The following is a 19,892-nucleotide window of genomic DNA, read 5'->3' on the forward strand; positions in this document are numbered from 1 at the left end:
AGAGTGTCAGGTAAGACAGCCACATATTTTCCTTTCTGTAGGGTGAGAAGGCCAGGAACCAGTATCTATGGGTGTCTGCAGAATCTTATTAGGTGACTTCTGATGTGAAGTTCCATTCTTACCTGGCCTTCTTTGTAGCCATTGCCAAACACCAGGGAACTATCTGCACTGGCCTTGACCATGAAACATAGTGAAACTTCTTGGTCAGAACAGCACTCATATCAATAAATTCATTTCCTTGGGCCCACACAGAATTCCTAACTCTAGTTAGCCAACATCTCAAAAGTATGTTTTGAGGTACCGGGGCACCCGACAAGGACCTAAGTGGATCAGACTAGATACATTAACCTTGTTGGCAAAATGTCACAGAGAACAATTCCAAATTATAGGTTTTAATGAAGTTATGATAATAGGCAGCAGAAGGCCTTATTGAGCCATTGCATGAATGTATCCAATTAAAAGGTATATGTCAGTCTTTTGAATTTGATGAGAAATTAAAAAATTAAATTAAAATATTTTTAAATTCTGTAAGACGGTATGCACTAGCCTACAGGAAACATGTTTTTGGTTATCTTCAAATTATTTGACAAATATTCAAATTTTGTCTTGGAATTTAAGCATTTGTGAAGCGAATAGTCTCAGAATCACTATTGTGCTTCGGAATATCATTTACTGCATGGCAATTTAATCTTCATAAAAATAACTTCCCAATTAATTAGAAGAGGGTAAAGGACATTTTTGTCCTCCTACTTAAAACTTTCAAAGCAGCTTGTCAATTGTCTAAATTTTTCATATATATATATATTCATAGTATGACTTTGCTAAACCAATGCCTTCAGTGATCGACTGAAGGAACACGTTTGAAAAGTGGTTGAGTTTCAGGAATAAAAGCTTAGTGTCATAAAAAAAAAAAGTGAAGAATCTTAGTTGTTATGGTACTGCCCACCAGTAGTTACTTGGGAATTGGCCATACTCTCTAGGAACATATAATGTCAGAAGACAAATGCACACAGAAGGACCTACATTGAAAAATAAAGAGATTAAAATAAAATTATGATGGATTATATCGGCTAGTCCTTTCGGTTTGTTCCATATCAGAAAGATGAAGAACTCAGTAGCACTTTTACTTAAGCTGTTCATTTCTTGAGGTGATGTACAAGGATGATCCTCCAGTTACTGAACCATCTTTACACTAGAGATTTGGGAATGATATCTGTTTTGATGCACTGAAAATAAATGAAATATGTCATGGTTTTACCTGCATCATGGAACGAGGCTGAAACAATCTCTCTTTCACTGTAGTCATGTTTAGAATATCATAGCATACACAGTTTTAACCCTGATAGAAAATTGTGAAACCATTTCGTATGGCAAACAGTTGAAGAAATAGCAATATTTAACTTGGAAAGGAAACAATTTGGAATTGGAGAGTAGTGGGGATAGATGTTAGTGGGGATAGCTGTTTCTAATATTTGAAAGACTTATCTTCTATGAAAAGGAAGTTAGAAGTGAATTTAGACTTAATTTCTTTCAAAAAGTTAGTGCTGAGTGATTACATAATGCATGGGTTATTGATTGAAAATAGGATTATGATTAAAAATACTGAGTGGAGAATTTTCAAAGCATGGAACACAATTGACTTCCTTCACTCTCATTAAAATCAACAGGCCATGTATCGTTAAAACCTCAGGCCAATTTTCAAATATTTACTGCAGCTCATCAGTCAGGGTTATGGAGTACTATTCATGAGGGGATATGTTTGACTTTTCCAACTGTGATTGGCAGGGCACCTAGTGTTATGGTTCTTATTATGCAGTATTAACATTTGAAATCAGTGTTGTAATAAGAGCTAGCTTGTCACTAACCCAGGCAGGCCTACAGCTGTGAGCAGTTATTGTAAAATGTAGCTTAGATTCTATCTTAGAGACCAACATGAGCAACTAAGTATATATTTACAGCATCATGCCAAAATAAATCCCAAACTGAGGTTATTATAGAAATTTTAAAAATACAATAAATTATTTCTTTGCTGCATAAGGTCAGTACACAGTGGGAAATCTAAAGAAATTTATATTGGATTGGATAATGTAACAAGAATTGCATCATTTTCTATATAACAGCTAAAGTGTGTTAACTCTACCCTTACTTAGGAGATTTGGTTCTTTTTTTCAAGTTCCCCAAATACCAGATAGGTAAGGAAATATGATTGATTTGTTTTTCTGATGTAAAACTGTCTGCATCAAAATGAGTAATGGCCTTCAACATAGTCACTTCTACGTGGTAAGCTGTACTCTGTAATTGACTTGTCACACAAGAAAGTGAGTCTCATTATTTACTTCACTTCTTGTTTTTGAACAAAACCTAAGATGATCCAGTGCCCTATTTCATCATATTCCCAGACTTGGAAGTAATTGAATTTTGGCTGTTTTCAAAAATCTAATTCGTCTTCAGAGAATCAAGATTTGCTTCATGGAAGATATTAAAGGAGAACCCCCTACCCCACACTCCTGCACGTCCACAAAGCAGAGCTTTATACGAGTTTGCCTATAGTTACACAAGGCCACTGCTTCAAGGGACAGTTTTCCACTGGATGTAACAGATACTTGCTAAAAATGATTAGCTCTGTCATCCCACAGGCCACTGTATCCACTATACTTTATCGAAGGGCTTTTTTCTACCCTGCCTGGGCTAATTCATCACACATCTTAAAGTGAATGTGGTTTGTCAGTTGTACTTTCCACTACTAATACCAGTTAAAGTGGTAGGTGCAGAGGGTAAAATGAAAGAGATTGGAAGCAGTTAAATGGAGTAACTGCCCCAGCCCACCTCTCACCAGTCCTGAAGGGGGGGTGTAGAGGAGAGGGACAGATCGTAATTGAATGATAGCCTCTCCGAGAAACACGGGAGCTGGTTGAATAAGTTCTAACCAAAAGTCAGGAGTAAGGTTGGGATTGAGTGAGGAAAGTGAGATCATTAGGATTCAAAGTACATTAGGAAGCACCTACTCTCAGTTGCTGATCCTGCACTTACATGACCTTGAGAGTGGGAGATTTCTTAAAATTTGTTCCCTAGGCGTCTCACTTGCCTCATCCTACTCTAGGCACTGGTGGGGTGGGGTGGGGGAGATGATATCTAATTAGTCTCTTGCTACATACTTTCTAAGCAATTCTGGACAAATTAGAGGTTAATATCATGCAACTTCAAATTCCCTACATGTAAAATGAGAATGATCCCTGCAACACCCTTATTATAAGTTGCTATGAGGATCCATGGAATATCACTATGTTTTAAAAGCCATTCACATTTATATTATTATTTTTCTTCTGTCTACCATGTCAAATTAAAAAAAAAAGTATGCGTCTTCTTCTGCAGTAATTCTCAGTATTAGACTAGCTGGGCATAACTGGACCTCTGGGGTCCCTTTTAAAAAGTACAGATGCTGGCCCTTGCTTCAGACTAGTTACATAAGAGTTTCTTAGTCTGAGGCTCAGGAATCAGTATATTTTACATTATTTGCTTATTAGTTGTACCTCTTTAATTAAATTGAATTTTTAGTGGTTGCTTATAGTTTATAATGTACAGTTTTAACTTAACCATGTCTAACTTCAAAAAAATATCATAGTACTTTATGGATAGTCTTATGAACCTTAAAGCAATGTACTTCCAGTTTGTTCCTTCCTTCTTTATGCTATTGTCAGACATTTTTCCTTTATATATGTTATAAACCCTACAATACATTGTTTTTATTGTTTATTCTAGGTTATCTATTACCTTTTCAAGCAATTAAGAAAACCAAAATTTTGTATAATTACACTCATTTTTTTTTGTGTTGCTCTACTTAGTATTAAAATTCTTATGCTATTAATGAATTTGCTCAGCTTCTTTTGTCTGAAAAAAAGAACTTTATTTTACCTTCACTTTTGGAAGATATTTTCACTGGGAATAGAATTCTGAGTTGGCAGGTTTGTTTTTATGTTTTATTTTTCAGTACTATAAAGATGCCACTTGATTGTATTCTGACTTGCATACCTGTAGTTTCTAAAGATAACTCTCCTGTAATTCTTACCTGTGCACTTTATGTTTTTCTTTATTCTTGAGTGTTAGCAGTTTGGCTATAATGTATCTAGATGTGTACTGTTTGGTGTTTATCCTTCTTGGGATTCTCTAAGTGTCTTGGATCTGTACTTCGATGTCTTCATTATTGTATAAATTCTCAGCCATTATCTCTTCAAAACAAATATTCTGACTCTACCTCTCATCTAGTTTTTTAAAATCCTTATCTGAGGATATTTTTCCATTGATTTTTTTAGAGAGAGTAGAAGGGAAGAAGGGACGGGGAGAGAAACATCGATGTGAGAGAGATACATCAATCAGTTGCCTCTTCCATGCACCCCCACCAGGGCCAGGGATTGAACCTGCAACCCAGATATATGCCCTTGTCCGGGAATAGAACCTGCAACCCTTTGATAGTGGGCTGACACTCTAACTATTGATCCAGACAGGCCAGGGCATACCTCTCATCTATATTTGAGACTCCAATTATACTATGTTAGACCATTTGATATTATATTACCTAATTCTGTTTTGTTTTGTTTTTTAACTTTTTTTCCCTCTTTGTATTTTAATGGGAATAATTATCTTGATCTACTTCAAGTGCACTATTTCTTTCTTCATCTGTTTTAAGATTAGTAATTGGCCCATCAAAGAAATGTTTTCTCTCTGATGTATTGTGTTTTATTTAGAATTTCCATTTGACTATTAAAGTTTTCATATTTCTGCTGAAATTCCCCACATGTTTATGTATGTTTCCTACTTTTTCCAACGAGATACTTTAACATATTAGTCATAGTTATTTTAAAATTTCTTTTTGATACTTCCAACATCTGGATCATGTCTAAGTCTGGTTCTCTTGACTTTTTTATCTTCTCTCATGGGTTGTTAACTCTTCTCTTATGGGTACTATTCATAACTTTTCATTGAATGCTTTATATCATGTATAGAAAAGTAAAGACTGAAGTAATATTTATGCCTGAAATGGCCATGCCTTTTTTTGTCAGACTATTGGTGTGGGAGTTCAAATCAATCTAACTGTAACTTAAGCTGGATTTAGGTTCTGTTGTCACTATTGTTATTTTCAGTGCACTCTGGCTTTCAGAATCCTTTATGGGCTATAATGCTTTGTGCTTATGTCCTAACATCTATAATGTTTTTAGACTCTTAGGTTGAAGTCTAGTTTTTGCTTTTTTTAAAACCCACATAGGGTGGGCCCATGGATGCCAGAGAGGTTTTTATCAGTGTTCCTGCTCCCTATCAGATTTAAGTTGTCCTTGTATGCCTGTATTGGCGGGGGGGGGGGGGGGGGAGAGGTTCTGTCACTATGAATTTGTCAATCCTCCAGTGATAGGCAACTACTACTTGTTTTTCAGTACTAGGCTTGTAGTGGGAGCAGGGCTGTTTTCTGTTCTACTGTCCGGGCTTTGTGCTGGGTAGAATTTACCTTGTATCTGTGGTTGGTCTTGAGCAGGAGTTTCTTGCCCCTGCCCTAGTGAGAACCTATCTCTGCTTGTTATAGGAATCATACCTTGGACATGAGAAGATTTTATGTCCCTCCCAAGTGGGTAGCCATCTACCCTTCTGTGTAGCAGTTACCTCTGCATATAATCTAGGGGCCAGAAGGGTTCCTCTCCCTTCACCAGAGCCAGATTGGTTTTGTGTCAGAGGCAGCAGATTTGAACCTGGCCTCTGTGGGAGAAAGGATTTGTTGCTATCTCCTCAAACAGCTTAAAGCTTTTGCTTTGTAAGAGGAAAATGTCCATGGAATTGGTCATGGCTTTGCACCTACCCCCTAGTGGTCATAGATCTCCTCATTCTCCCCTGCACTACAAAGAAGTTTCTTGTCCTTAACCTTTCTGATACATCCAGTGGAGGCCCAAGGAAAGAGCTTCCCATAAATGCAATTTCCCCTTGTGTCTTGTCACCCAACTATTCCATACTACACAGTAGCCCACACTAGGCCTTTAACAATTTGTTAAAATTTTAATTGACCTCTTACCCATTTGCATGTAGGCTACAAGTTTTACCTGTGCCCTGCCAAAGGTGAAATGGTTTGCATGTCTCTCCTTTCTTTGGAGGAAGTTATCTCTCTTTAGAATTCAGATTACTTTATTTCCTTGTGACCTCAGGTCTCTGATTCGATCAAGAAAAATTATATTTTTATAGATTATTCATATTTTGTCTTGTTTGTGTGGGAGGGATATTCTTTGTAACTCTCTATATCCTAACTGAAGGCAGAAGTTTCTAGGAATCAGTGTATTTTTTAAGCTCCTGAGATGATTCTAATGAACAAAAGGATTGAGGAACATTTCTAGGAAAATGGATTTTTATTCTTAAGGATCTACTTTTTAGAACTCCTTTGTGAATATAGAACTGCTTTATGAATCTGCTTTGTAGAACTGCTGTTAGTGTGAGTCTAATTAGAAGCCAATCCTAATTTAGTCTCCCACTATTTTGAAAATAGAACATTTAAAGATTTAAAATAGAGGCTAATCAAGTGAATAGGTTTACCTGCTTCCCTCAGCCAGTACTAGACTTTTTCTGGTCTTGACTACAAATTCTGCTTTCTACTTCTCATGATTGGTTTAATTTTTATCAAAAGGGAAGATATTTACCTAATGGTTTTCACACAAAGGATTGAAGGCTGTAGTCTGATTTTCAGGGATCACTTGTCTACTGAAATTCCAGTTCACCTTGATCTCCATTTAAGACCCTCAGCTACTCTGGACAAGGAAAACATTTAGCAGTAAAAAAATAAAAATAAAAATGTATGACCATGTATCTTTCTTATGCATGTATTTTCCATTGGCAGAATCGCATCGCAAAACGCAGCAGGAAGCTTGTTGACTATGATAGTGCCCGCCACCATTTGGAGGCTTTACAGAGCTCCAAGAGGAAGGATGAGAGTCGAATCTCTAAGGTAGGGATCGATCCCACTGTTGAAATCAATCCATATTCTGTGACCTCTAGCAACTTTGCTTTTAAAAAATAAATATTTCCTTTTTTTCCCCCATTGGGTTTTTTTTTTTTTTTTGAGAGAGTGGAAGGGAGTCGGGGGTGGGAGAGAGAGAGAGAAACATTGATGTGAGAGAGACACATCAGTTGGTTGCCTCCCGCACGTGCCCCAGTCAGGGTCAGGGATCAAACCTGCAACCATGGTTCATGCCCTTGCCATGAATTGAATCCACAACCCTTCAGTCCACAGGCCAACACTCTAATCACTGAGCCAAACCGGCCAGGGCTGAAATATTTCCTTTTTAATGGACATTGGAATCAGGACAGAATTTAAACTGAAAGATGGTGCTTATGGGCTGCTTTCCATAACTTTTAATTAAAGATAAGGTTTTTTATGTTATTGTAGAGCTCACATGGGTGACACTGACTCATACATTTTTATCAGAATAATTTTGCCCCCCAACAGTACTGTAGGATCAGAGAAAGTAATAAGTGTTCCTGTACTTCTTTCTGTGCTTGTGGTCCATACTTGATGCTAAAATGCAGATTCAGAAAGGCAACCAAGTTTGAAAATCTCAGACATAATTTGTGATTATTTGAGAGTACAGACATCTGCTAGATTTGCATAACATTCATTTTCTTTTAGAAAACCTATTTCAGTAACTTTTACAGTATAAGTCAGTCATTTACTGATGCCACTTAATTGATGACCCTTGATAACTACTCCCTTCTCTCCCAGTCTTGCTTCCTCCTGTCTGCCTACACACAGCTTCCTGGTCTTTCTGCATCACATATTTAGATGTGTTTCTCACTACTTAAGTCTTTTAATGACTCCCATTGCCTGTAGAAAAATTCTAAATTGCATAGCACAGCATGTACGACCTTCTCTGTTTGGTTGTGACTCACCCATTTATCCTTATCCCACTTCTTTTCTCTCCTTTCCTTCTTCTGTGCACACATCCTAAGCTAGAGCCTCCATGATCTACCTATCAGTTTCTGAGCAGCTATAACATCAGCTGTTCTTCATGTGAGGCCTCATAGCTACATGTTCAACACTTCATCTATATCACCTTTCCTTAACACAGCACCTGTCAGGTGGACATTACTATCTCCATTTTATGAATGAGGTATCTGATGTAAAACGTAATATGACAGGTTCACAAGGTTAGCGCATTGAAATTCCAACCCAAGGACCTCTACCTTTATGTATAGCAATGCTTTATCCTCCCGCTTCTTTAGCAAACATTTGCTGATTCTTCAAGATTCAGTTAAAAAATACTAGTTTCTCTCTGGAACCTTTCCGTTCTCTGCACCATCTTCCACAATACCATACTTCATAACAGTTTACAAGCCCTATCTTGCAATGTAATTATTTAGACTTCCTACTAGACTGGGAATTTCTTAGGGAAGCATCCATATTCATTATCCAGATTAGAGCAGTGTGTGACAGGCAATTAACACATTTTTGTAGAATGAATGAATCTGCTGTAAGAGCAACCATTGTAATCAATTCAGTTTTCCTGTTTTAGTAAGACATAATATTTCATATTTATTGGAAAAAATCATGTAGGTATTAAGCAGACTAATTTTTTCCTACCCAAAATGTATCTGGGATGCCATAAAGCTATTCCTATTTTATATTAAATTATTTAGTTGTGTATAGAAATGGCTTGATCCTATGTGATTTTTTTTTAGTGTAAACACGTGTTATGTGTCATTTCTAGGCAGAAGAGGAATTTCAAAAAGCACAGAAAGTGTTTGAAGAGTTTAATGTTGACTTGCAAGAGGAGTTACCATCTTTATGGTCAAGGTAAAGATGTTTTTGTGCAGGCTGTACTTGTCCCTTTTAGAAATTTAAGAACAGCAAATATTCCTTATCTTGTCCATGTTGCCTGTGAAAGTTCAGCGCTGTCAGCGGAAGTGTTCTGTAAGCTATGCTTTCCAATATGGGAGATACTTGCCACATGTGGTTGGCTATTGAGTACTTGGAATATAGCTGAATTCTAAATTATACTTATTTTGTTTTGATTCATTTAGATTTAAATAACCTCATGTAGCTAGCAGTAACCATATTGGGTGGCACAGTTTTAGACCTCCATATAGTTATCAGGTGGAGACCCAAATCTCAATTAGAGGCATTAGAAGAATTTACTTACCATTGAAGTTTATAAGGATACCCTTTCAGTTCTTGGCAGAACTTCCTTTTTTCCAAGAGCTTATCTAGCCCCTGACTTTGAAGCCAAGCCACTACTTTCAGCCCTGACCTATTAACCTGAACTTCATCCGTATTTTAGACACTAAGTATTCTTATTTACAAGTACTCTGCTTTTCTTATGGCATTAAGCAAATTTCTCAAGGTGTTAAGTGCATTTTATATTTCTCATGGCATTAAGTGCAGTTTTCCTACTCAGTTGGAGAACCAAGAAGTTGTTGGGTGAAGTGTGGCATATATCTCTCAACTTCCACCAGCATCCCCCATGCTATCAAATAAACAGAATTTTGCTTGCCATGCAAAATTGCTTTAAGTCAAATCCTCTAACCCAACTTCCAACCAGATTGTTGCCCCTAAAACATTCCTATATTGAAATTCTAGACTCCTATTTATCCTCCAAAATTTTAAGAATATTGAGGGTCCAGACTGCAGTTTATCCATTTTTGTGTTCATTCCTAATGCTGTTGATTTTTTTTGTCCACCACAGGCACTCAAAGTTTATTTTTGAACTAGTGAAATAGCTACAGGAAATTTTGGCTAGTTCACCATAAAACTAGCCTGTAGGACATGTCAAATGCAATGTCCAGCCATAACCCAAAATTCAACATGTGTGAAATTAACTCATTGCCCATATGAATTTACTCACTCTTTCAACACCTGCATGTCTCTTTTTGGTACCATCATTCTTGGGCTTTCAGCTTCAAAACTTTGCAGTCATTAACTATGGGACCAAATTATTTTCTCCTTTCAGAGGGGGGCACAATTTTGAGTGATGACAAGATCCATCATATGCAATAGTGAGTTATTGCAGAATGTATATAAATAGGAATACTGGGGTCACAGAGGTCAGAGAATTGGGAGTTTGTTATTTGGTTGCATAGTCATGTGGATGTTGAGATCCATTCTGTTGGTACAAGGATATGGTGAAGGAGAAAGAGTGGGAAACCATCTGGTGTGTGCAACTGTGGATAGTGAGTGGAGTTGGTCAAGGAGGTCAGGGAGGCAGGTAGGGGTTTGGGGGGTGTTGAAAAGATGACCTGTGAAGAGGTTGAATATGTGTCGCATAAATCTCAGAGTTCAGTGTAAATGAGCTCAGAGGGTTAGGAGAGAACCAGGAGAAAACTCTTGCTTCTTCCACTCCACCCCCATAGTGAGTGATGGCAGAGGATGCTTCCTTCCTGCAGGGGAGACTCAGGGAAAAACCTTGAGCACCCTCAAGTGGAAGCAGACTTCCTTACAGCAGTGCAGAGTGAGAGTGTCCTGGCCTGAAAGCTGTGGCTGTATTAAGCTTAGCTGTTAATCCTAGCCACTGTTTCCAAGAACAAAAAAAATGTCTTAATGAAGAAATTTAGTTGGTCTTGACAACCAACCAGAAGGGGCCTGAGGATGCCTCAGAGACGTCCTTTAGGGAAATGGTAGTCTCTGAGTCACATGTTTATGAAGAACTTGTGAAATAAAATCTCCCAAACAGATAATATCAGAATTCAGAGCTGTATACTCATTGTGGATGAGTATTTCACTGCTGGTGACACTAGTTTTTCACAAGCTAAGCTTGCAGTCAGAACATGTCCTTCCAGTTAAAAGAGCACCACATCTGTTCATTCATTGGCACGTTCACTTCCTTATTTGTTTGTTCATTTGTTCATTCATGCATTCATTCATTCATGGAATGTATACTGCATGCCTGCTGTTTACCAGATGCTGTACTAGGTGCTGGGCATATAATAGCGAGGCAGTATCTCTGCTTCTAAGGAGTCTGTGATTTAAAAAATTGGAGAAAGTCACTGAATAATAAATTGCGTCAAAAATATTAAACTCTTTTATTTTTTCTAAATTAAATACTCCTAGTTGATTTAACTTCTAAACTCTAAAAAGAAACCATAAAATTTTAGAAAATTATCGATGTTTGTTTATTCATTCTAAATATTTCTTTCTGGTACTTCCCTAATTATTCATCTAAACAATTATTGATATAAACTGGTTGGTATGCTGTAAATCAGAAGGCTAAATTTAAAGACAGAAGAATGAAGGTTCTTATTTTTGATAAATGTATCCAAGGTTCAATATGTTTAATATAAATTCCTTACAAATAATTAAGAATGAAGCAAGAACTAAGAAATAAGTAAAAAAATAATATAGGTGTCTTTAAAAAGGAAAAATACAAATGAGCAGTAAATAAATGAACAAAAAATTGTTAATTTTCTTTAAAGGAATATAAATTTAAAAGTTGGTGACATGCTAACTCTTGTTGATTTTTAAGGAAATAAATGGTAAATCTGTACACAGTTTTAATTCATAGATCTTCATTAGGGCTTGGTTTATCATACTGAAATATCAATGAAAATAAAACGGTACCCACCAATTGACTTCAACTATCCTCTCCCCACATCTGCACCCCTTCCTGTTTAAATCTGACCTGCTCTTCAGGGCAGCCTAAGTTTGTCTTCTCAAATAGATGTTTGCAGGTGGACAGGATTCCTTATTCCCCTCACCTCTCAGTTCCTTTAGCTGTTTCTGTCCAATCTAGTCATTTTTTATATTTAGTCATGTATGACCTTTTGTGATAACTTTAACATTCATACACTGTCTTGAAATCTGCTACTTTCCTTTACCAGTATTAATGGAGCATGTGTTCATTAATCAGCCTCCTCTAATGAGATTGTTAGTTCCTGGGGCCATCTTAGCCCACTACTAGGCATGCGCCCAGAATTGGATAAGCCCTTTGTTGAGAAATTGAATGAGGGAAGTTATGAAGAATCACTGACTAGTTGACTGGGGTCCTAGAAAAGGGGTCCTGAATTGCCACTTAAAGTGCCCAGGAAAGCTTCTCTGCAAGCAATACAATGAATCACATCCCTCTGCACAGGGTTGTTAGGGCATCTGCAATCTCTCTTCTCCCATGCAGCTGTTTCCTTAGTTCCTTCCTCAAATGCAGGTCCAAGCCCTCTCTTTTCCCCTGTCTCAAACATGGCCAGAGGCCACAAATGACCACTGCCTGCAAATAAACACTGTGCTTGGTCTCTGGAAGGTATTCTGTCTCACAGCACAGATCAGTACCACCAGGCTCTGTCTCCCAGGCTTCTGGTCTGACAATCTTCAATACTTACTATTTTCTAAGCACACTATGCCAGGATTTTCTTTATTAATATATGTTTATGTATATTTATATTACTATATTCACACATGTACAGAAACATACATGGTTATATATAATTATATTGCAATTAAAAGAAAAAATATTTGTGAAATTAGGGTAACATGATCACTGTAGACATAGAACATCAAGATTCAGTGAAACATTTGCCTTTCTCTCTCTGGCTTATTTCACTTAGCATGATACTCTCAAGCTCCATCTGTCTTATTGCAAATAGTAGGATTTCCTTTTTCTCATGCATAAATAATATTATATATATATATATTATATATATAATAGTATTATATATATTTATATTTATATATACATACACACAGTAATGTTATATATATTATTATATAAACATAAACACCCCCATATATCTCACATCTTCTTTATCCATTCATCCATTGATGGACACTTGGGTTCTGTCCATATCTTGGCTATTGTGACTAATGCTGCAATTAACATGGGAGTGCTATATCTCTTAGATCCTGTATTATTGGGGTCATATGGTAGTTCTATTTTATATTTTGGGGGGAACCTTTATACTTTTTCCATAGTAGCTGCACCAGTTCACATTCCCACCAACAATGCACAAGAGTTCTCTTTTGTCCACATGCTTGCCAACGCTTGTGATTTCTTATCTTTTTGATGATAGCCATTCTAACAGGTGTGAGGTAATACTGCATGCTATCACTTTTATGTAGAATCTCAAAAAAACAAACAAGAAAACCTGGCAAACTCATAGAAACAAAGTAGAAAAGTGGATGTCAGGGGCTGGGAGGTGCAGGAAATAGGGAGAGGTTGGTAAAAGGGTACAAACTTCCAGCTATAAGATAAATAAGGTCTGGGGATCTAATGTAAAGCATAGTGACTGTAGTTGGTAACACTGTTATATAATTGAAATTTGCTAAGAGAAGAGAACTTAAAAGTTCTCACCAAAAAAATAAAAAATAAAGTGAGATGATAGATGTGTTAATTAACTAAATGGGGGGATCCTTTCACAATGTACAGGGTGGGCAAAGTAGGTTTACAGTTGTGTGTGCGCAAAACAGAGTATTTTCTTGTATTATTATTTATCAATTATTGTACTTTCCATAAAAACTATTATAAACCTATTTTTTCCCACCCCTGTATATGTAAATCAAGTTACCCCAATGTACACTTTAAATACCTTACGATTTTCTCAATTGTACCTCAGTAAACCTTGGAAACCCAAATAAACTAGTCTTTTCATAAAGTATTGTTTTTTTAAAAAGAAGATTGAGTAGTGAAACATGGTAGAAATTTAAGGTACAGGTTAAGCTATAGAAAAAGCAAGTCTTATTGGTTGGATAGATTTAGCACTCAACTATTTTTCCACCTCTGAGTCTCTAAATTGGAATTCTAGATTTTATTTTGTTAAAATTATTAACCACCTAATTTTATGGGAAGGCACAGAAGTAACAATATTCATGTTTACCCAAAAATTCTCAGCAAATATTTCATGCTTTTCTATTACCTTTTCCTCCTTTTGGGTCCAGATACTGGTTCTCCATTTATTAATTGCATGACCTTGGACAATTAACCTCTCTGTGCCTCAGTTTTCCTGGATATAAAGTGGGGACCACTGCCTCAAGGGTTGTTATGAGAATTAAGTGAGGGAATATATAAAAATCCTGAGATGGCTGTTCTCTCTCTGAGGTTTAATGATGATGGGACAGTGGTCCACCTTTGCTTGCTGGAATCCTACACACCACAGGGTATAGCTAAATCTCAAGAAGCCCCCTTTCACTGTCCTTTCATCTCATTGCTTAAATAAGAAGGGTATCTACTGTGTATAGGGACATTCCTATTTCCCAATAAGTATTCTTATAATAAACTTCCTGAATATATATTTCTTCCACATATTAGGCCTATCTAATGTTTCTGCTATCTAAGTCCTTTCTTGCTCTTGATTGAGATTTGGAATCTAATTAACCAGTTAGGATTCTGGGCTTGTTTTTTAGAGTGTCAGTGAAACAGAAACATGAATGAAATAAAAGTGTAATTTACTCAGGTGGATTCAGAGGGATTGAATTAATATAGAGTCCAAAGAGCCTCATTTAGACCAAAGGGAGCTTATACTGGTGGTACTGGGCTGAATCCACTGGGCTAACTAATGTACATACTGTTAGGGAGCTAAATAGCTGAAGGGACTTTGCTCAGGTCACAGAACACCCCCCCCCCCCATGCCTTTGCTTCACAAACATGTTTGAGATATTTGTGAATGGACAACTTGTATTTTTATTTGTTCAATGACAGCACTCTCTTACTTTAGCTGAAGAATTGTAATTAATTTCTAGGCCTTTTATTTGTTTGTGTCACACAGATTTCAGAATCGAAATACACCAAAAGTAGACCATTTCTGTTTTGTAAAAATTGAAAATAGATTTCTCTATTTCAAAATCTTTATAAGATACATATCTGAAATACAAATAAATTCTTAGGGCAGTAGTTCCAAAGTGTTATCTCTGAACCAGTACCATCATCAGTAGCACCTAGAGCTGGTTAGGAATGCAAATTCTCGGTCCTCACCTCTGACCTACTGAATCAGAAACAAACCTCCAGGTGATTCTTAAGCACACTCAGGTGTGAGAACCACTGTCTTAGGGTATTAACACATTTTAGGAGAGGTGCTTTATGCTAAAAGATGTTATTTTTGTTCATATTTTTTGATCAGGAAAGGTTGGGCATACTTTGGGTTAAATATTTTACTTAACCCAATTTATTCACAATTATGTAAATAAAACCTGTTTTTAATATATTTCACTGCTATTGAAAATACAGTTTTGCTCACTGAGGTATTTCCCTTCAATTCATTCCTCTTTGTGTCTCCACATGGTAGACGAGTTGGATTTTATGTCAATACTTTCAAAAATGTCTCTAGCCTTGAGGCCAAGTTTCATAAGGAAATTGCTGTGGTGAGTAATGATTGTTTTTACGTATGGAATATAAAGTAAATGAACACTTATTCTGGAAGCAAATGAAGTGGCATAGCATTATGCAAAGAATATGCTCACTTGTGTGTTGTTTTTAACAGTGTATTATTACTCTTAGTAATATTTCTACAATTATTTTGTTGTGACCACATAGTTATTTATATCTTGCAAATATTTTAGTGTGTAGGTGTAAAAAAATGCTCTCATGATTCACTGGCTGTTTTTGTTTCTCTTCTGAAGTTATTTTTTTCATTGTCACAGTTTCAGAGTTTTGGTGTTTTTTTTCAGTCAGTTTTTAATGTTGGAATTTCAAGTGATACTTTAAGCTGAAGAAAAATTTGTCTCCAGATATTCAGATAATCATCAGCTGTGCTCTCCACTGGTATTTTCTCAGTTTAGCAGGTGGATATATGATTTCATTTCTAGTAGAGTCAATGTAAACAATTATTTTTTGTTTTCTGCTCTGTACTCTGGTTAAGAAATATATTTAAAATTTTTAAAGTTATTTATGTTTGTGACCTTTCACTTTTGACATGAATTCTAACTTTTCAATAAAAAAAACCGTTTTGCGGGGCAAAAGCCTGAGCAGGCATCAGAATGACTTGCAGCTAACAGACAAGTGGCCTCTGTCCCCTCAGCTTTGCCACAAACTGTATGAAGTCATGACGAAACTGGGTGACCAGCACGCTGACAAGGCCTTCACCATTCAAGGTGCTCCCAGGTAGGCCTTGTTCATCAGAGACACAATCATGTCCATTCGCCTTAATGCAATGCTTGTTGGAATTTCAGCATATACTATTTTACTCATCCTATAAAAATCTAAAATGAAGGAACCTTTCAATGTAGAGGCAGACACCAGCCTTAGTTCTATGCTTTTTCATATTTACCTTCAGCTTTCACATTTACCCATGGTGGCCTTTTCTCATTGTTACAATAGATTTGACTATCTGCCTCTCTGTTTTCCACTGAACCTGAGAGCAATGGTATAAATTTTTAACATACAGTTTCTAATTGTGCACTTGTTACTTTCTTTGGGGAAGAAAGAAATTCCCCAAACTCACAACAGAGATTTATTGTTGGTGATGACATACTTAAAGAATCCATTTTGAGAAAGAGAAAGTAGAGATCTCACCATCATCTTATCTCCTAACTCCACCTTACAAACACTGCATTGTTTTACTTTTATTGCACATGGTTATTTTGAGTATGCCAGTCAAGTACACCAAAGGCCCAGTGATCTACAGGTGAATTGTCTGCCTTGCCAGGTGATTTAGTTTTACACTAGCTTTCTCCTGTGATTTTGGAATCCCTCTTATTCCATCCTTCTCAGGCATTATATACTCAAGGAATGCAGGCAAGTGAGCCTTGGGCTGGAAGTCCAAGACCCAGCATTTAGTGTTATGACTCTACGTGTAGTTAGCAGTTGTATCTTCCTATATTTGCAATTTTAAAATCAATGTATGCACTCAAACACACACTTTTATAAAAATTCACATACTCCCACACATGTACCACCATCTCCACCTGTCAGCGTTTGGGTCTTTCTGGAGGTAACTAATATTCTTATTTGTTGCTCTTTGGATTAGCTGTATTCATAGTCTCTGCTGTGGGTGCTGTACTAAGTGGGTATAAAGTGTATCTTCTCCTTCTAAGGGAAAGAATATTCCCTAAAAGATTCATGAAAGGGGGTAGAACTGCTGTTTCCTATACAGCTAGGAACAAAGTAAGAATTGTAGTATCAAAATGACATTTGAGTGTTTTAGAAATAAAATACATCAGAAAATTTAGGGTTGCTCCCTTATGGAGAGATGAAAGGGACAAATGCATCTGAAAATGTCAAAGTTGCTAAACCAGATAAAATGAAGAGAGTGGGGCCACGGTCATTTAACAAATGTTTCTTTCATTTTTTTTAACATTCCTCTGCATAATGAAGTGGTGAATGGACTCAGTGGGATCTTTCTCAGTTAAGCAAAGACTGGGGCTGTGCTTTCCGACAGAGGCCATGATTGCTGGCACGTAGCCCCAGTCACGTGGTGTGTGTTCTCTCTATAGGACCCATTCCCTTGTAAACCATACTGCTGTGTACATGCTCATTTTATTTTGGGATGCAGTTCCTGTTCCCTCAATCTATAGACTTTTGAGATTCTTAGAGAGCAGGATGTGTCCCAAATGCCCTCTTAACATTAAATTTGAGCTATTCACAAGTACCTGGCCCGGTGCCAGGGATGCAGTGGGTTGTCAGTAAATATTTCTTTCTTTTTTTTTTTTTAATCTTGACCTGAGGATATTTTTTTCCATTGATATTTTTAGAGAGAATGGAAGGGAGGGAAGAGCGAGAGGGAGAGGGAGAGAAAATGAGAGAGAGAGAGAGAGAGAGAGAGAGATTGGTTGCCTCCCACCGGCGTCCCAACCAGGGCCAGGGATTGAGCCTGCAACCAAGGTATGTGCCCTTGACTGGGAATCAAACCCAGGGCCCTTCAGTCCACCAGCCGATGCTCTAACCACTGAGAAAACTGGCCAGGGCTCAGTAAATATTTCTGACTCTGGTCCATGACATAATTTGTTTGCACATTTCAAGGTGCCTGAATTGAACCATTGCTCTTTAAGGTGTGGAAGCAGAAGCAATTAATGAATTGTTTTCCAAATGTTATCAGAAAGCACTCCCACAAAATCTTAATTAACACTATTCTAAAGATGCCTTTTAACATAAGATTTATAATTTTCAAGGTAGGTTTTTCTATAGATTATGACAAAGCAAGATTCTCTGGTAAAAGTGACATTAGTTCATTTAATTCAGTTTATGTTTGACAGATTCTTGCAAAACCTGTTTGGCACAGTGGAAAGAACAAGGGTTGAATTCAGATCCAGTAAATTGCCAAGTGACTTTAGAGATTTTTAACCCCTTTGCATGTGTATTGTGGTGGTTAGAGAGAATCTATGAACAGGGTCTGGCACATAGTGGTCAAAAAATGGTACTAGTTATTACAGCATTGTTAATAATCACCAGAATTAACCTGGAAAGGGGAATAGATAACAAATAATACATGTTAGGACTCAGGATTTCTATGGGATGGAGGACCCCTGCTAAATAAATACTGCTCCTTCAAAGTCCCCTTGCTTACATCTCGTGCATCATCTAGTGATTCGGGTCCTCTCCGCATTGCAAAGACGCCATCGCCGCCCGAGGAGCCTTCACCCATCCCAAGCCCTACAGCTAGTCCCAATCATACCCTGGCGCCTGCATCTCCTGCACCAGCACGGCCTCGGTCACCTTCCCAGGTAGGAATCGATCAAATATATTGGGGTGACTAGAAGAGCTAGTGGCCAGATGACCCCTTCCGGGATGGTCCTATGGTGCTGGGGCGTTGAAAGGAGTTTCTGGTTGGGGAGACTTTGAGGTGTGAAGCTTTAGGCATTGTGATTGTCACTAAGGAATCAACTCATTTTTCTCATTTGTTTTTTTATTTTCTTGCACACCCCATGCTTGAGTGTTTGTTTCCGCGTCCTCGGGCTCGGGCTCGGGCTCGGGCTCGGGCTCGGGCTCTGGCTCGGGCTCGCCTGCTCTCCTCTCCACCCATCTCTTGCTTCATTTCCTTTCCTTCAGGGCTTCATTTAGTCCTACTTTCTCCATGAAACCTCCCTCCCATAGAGCTTTAGGTGAGATTTGGGGGAAGTACAGCCGAGAAAAGCTGTTCTGCATATGTGGCCATTTCACACTTTTTGTATCACCCAGGCAAATGATTGAAAGAAACAGTAAGGACCAGGGAAAGGTGAATATAGAGAAAATTTGCTACCTATTTCTTTCCTACTTTGGGTGAAAATGAAATTCCTATGAGAAAACTTGAAGTCTCCAGTTCGGTTCAAGCTTTCATGTGTATGGCTGAAGCTAAGTAAGGAAAGTCCTAGGAAGATATTTGTAACAGACAGACCTCTTTCAAAAATACTGGAGTGGAAAATGAAATGCATGCTGCCTGCTGGTAGTCTCACTGGTTTCAGTGAAAACCTTGCGTGATTTTAATTTTAAAATTTTAGTTTATTGCTGAAGTGAGAAATCATTTTCAGTTTGCTTCAGAGAAGGTATTGACTCAGTGTAACATTAGAAGCACAGGCACCTCCCCTCTGGCCCTGTGTGTAGCTCTTGTGTTGAGGTGAATGGAGCCTCAGAGCCTGAATTTTTCTTATTGAACCAGTGCTTGTCAGTGCTCAGAGAGCCACACAAGCAGCTGGCATTCTTTACCTTAATCAGGTAGGCTTGTTTCTATATGCAGATCTGAATTTTGGTTAGTGATCTCTCTGTCCTCCCAGCTATGTTCACATGAGATTTCTGCATGTCTCACACATCATCTTTGGCTGAATTAACTACTGTTTGTGTTTATTGCCTTACAGACAAGGAAAGGGCCTCCTGTCCCACCTCTGCCTAAAGTCACCCCGACAAAGGAACTACAGCAGGAGAACATCATCAGTTTCTTTGAGGACAACTTTGTTCCAGAAATCAGCGTGACAACACCTTCCCAGGTGAGTGCCTAGTACAGAGGTGGGATGTTCATAAAGTACCATGGTGAAAGGAGTCTCAGGG

General features: G+C 37.6%; 1 protein-coding gene across 3 annotated transcripts in view; it reads left to right on the forward strand.

Annotated features, from left to right (window-relative positions):
* The window catches only part of LOC308561935 (amphiphysin), a 240,406-nt gene that overhangs the window by 154,439 nt on the left and 66,075 nt on the right, over window positions 1-19,892 (forward strand). For all 3 annotated transcript variants that reach the window (XM_081147581.1, XM_081147583.1, XM_081147582.1), the window contains 6 exons: window positions 6,866-6,973; window positions 8,733-8,818; window positions 15,223-15,298; window positions 15,955-16,037; window positions 18,457-18,595; window positions 19,703-19,831. In XM_081147581.1, the coding sequence (XP_081003707.1) occupies window positions 6,866-6,973; window positions 8,733-8,818; window positions 15,223-15,298; window positions 15,955-16,037; window positions 18,457-18,595; window positions 19,703-19,831 (621 nt within the window). The remainder of the gene's footprint in view (window positions 1-6,865; window positions 6,974-8,732; window positions 8,819-15,222; window positions 15,299-15,954; window positions 16,038-18,456; window positions 18,596-19,702; window positions 19,832-19,892) is intronic.

The sequence above is a fragment of the Miniopterus schreibersii genome (assembly GCF_964146895.1).
Source record: "Miniopterus schreibersii genome assembly, chromosome: 9".
Classification (NCBI taxonomy): Eukaryota; Metazoa; Chordata; class Mammalia; order Chiroptera; family Miniopteridae; genus Miniopterus; species Miniopterus schreibersii.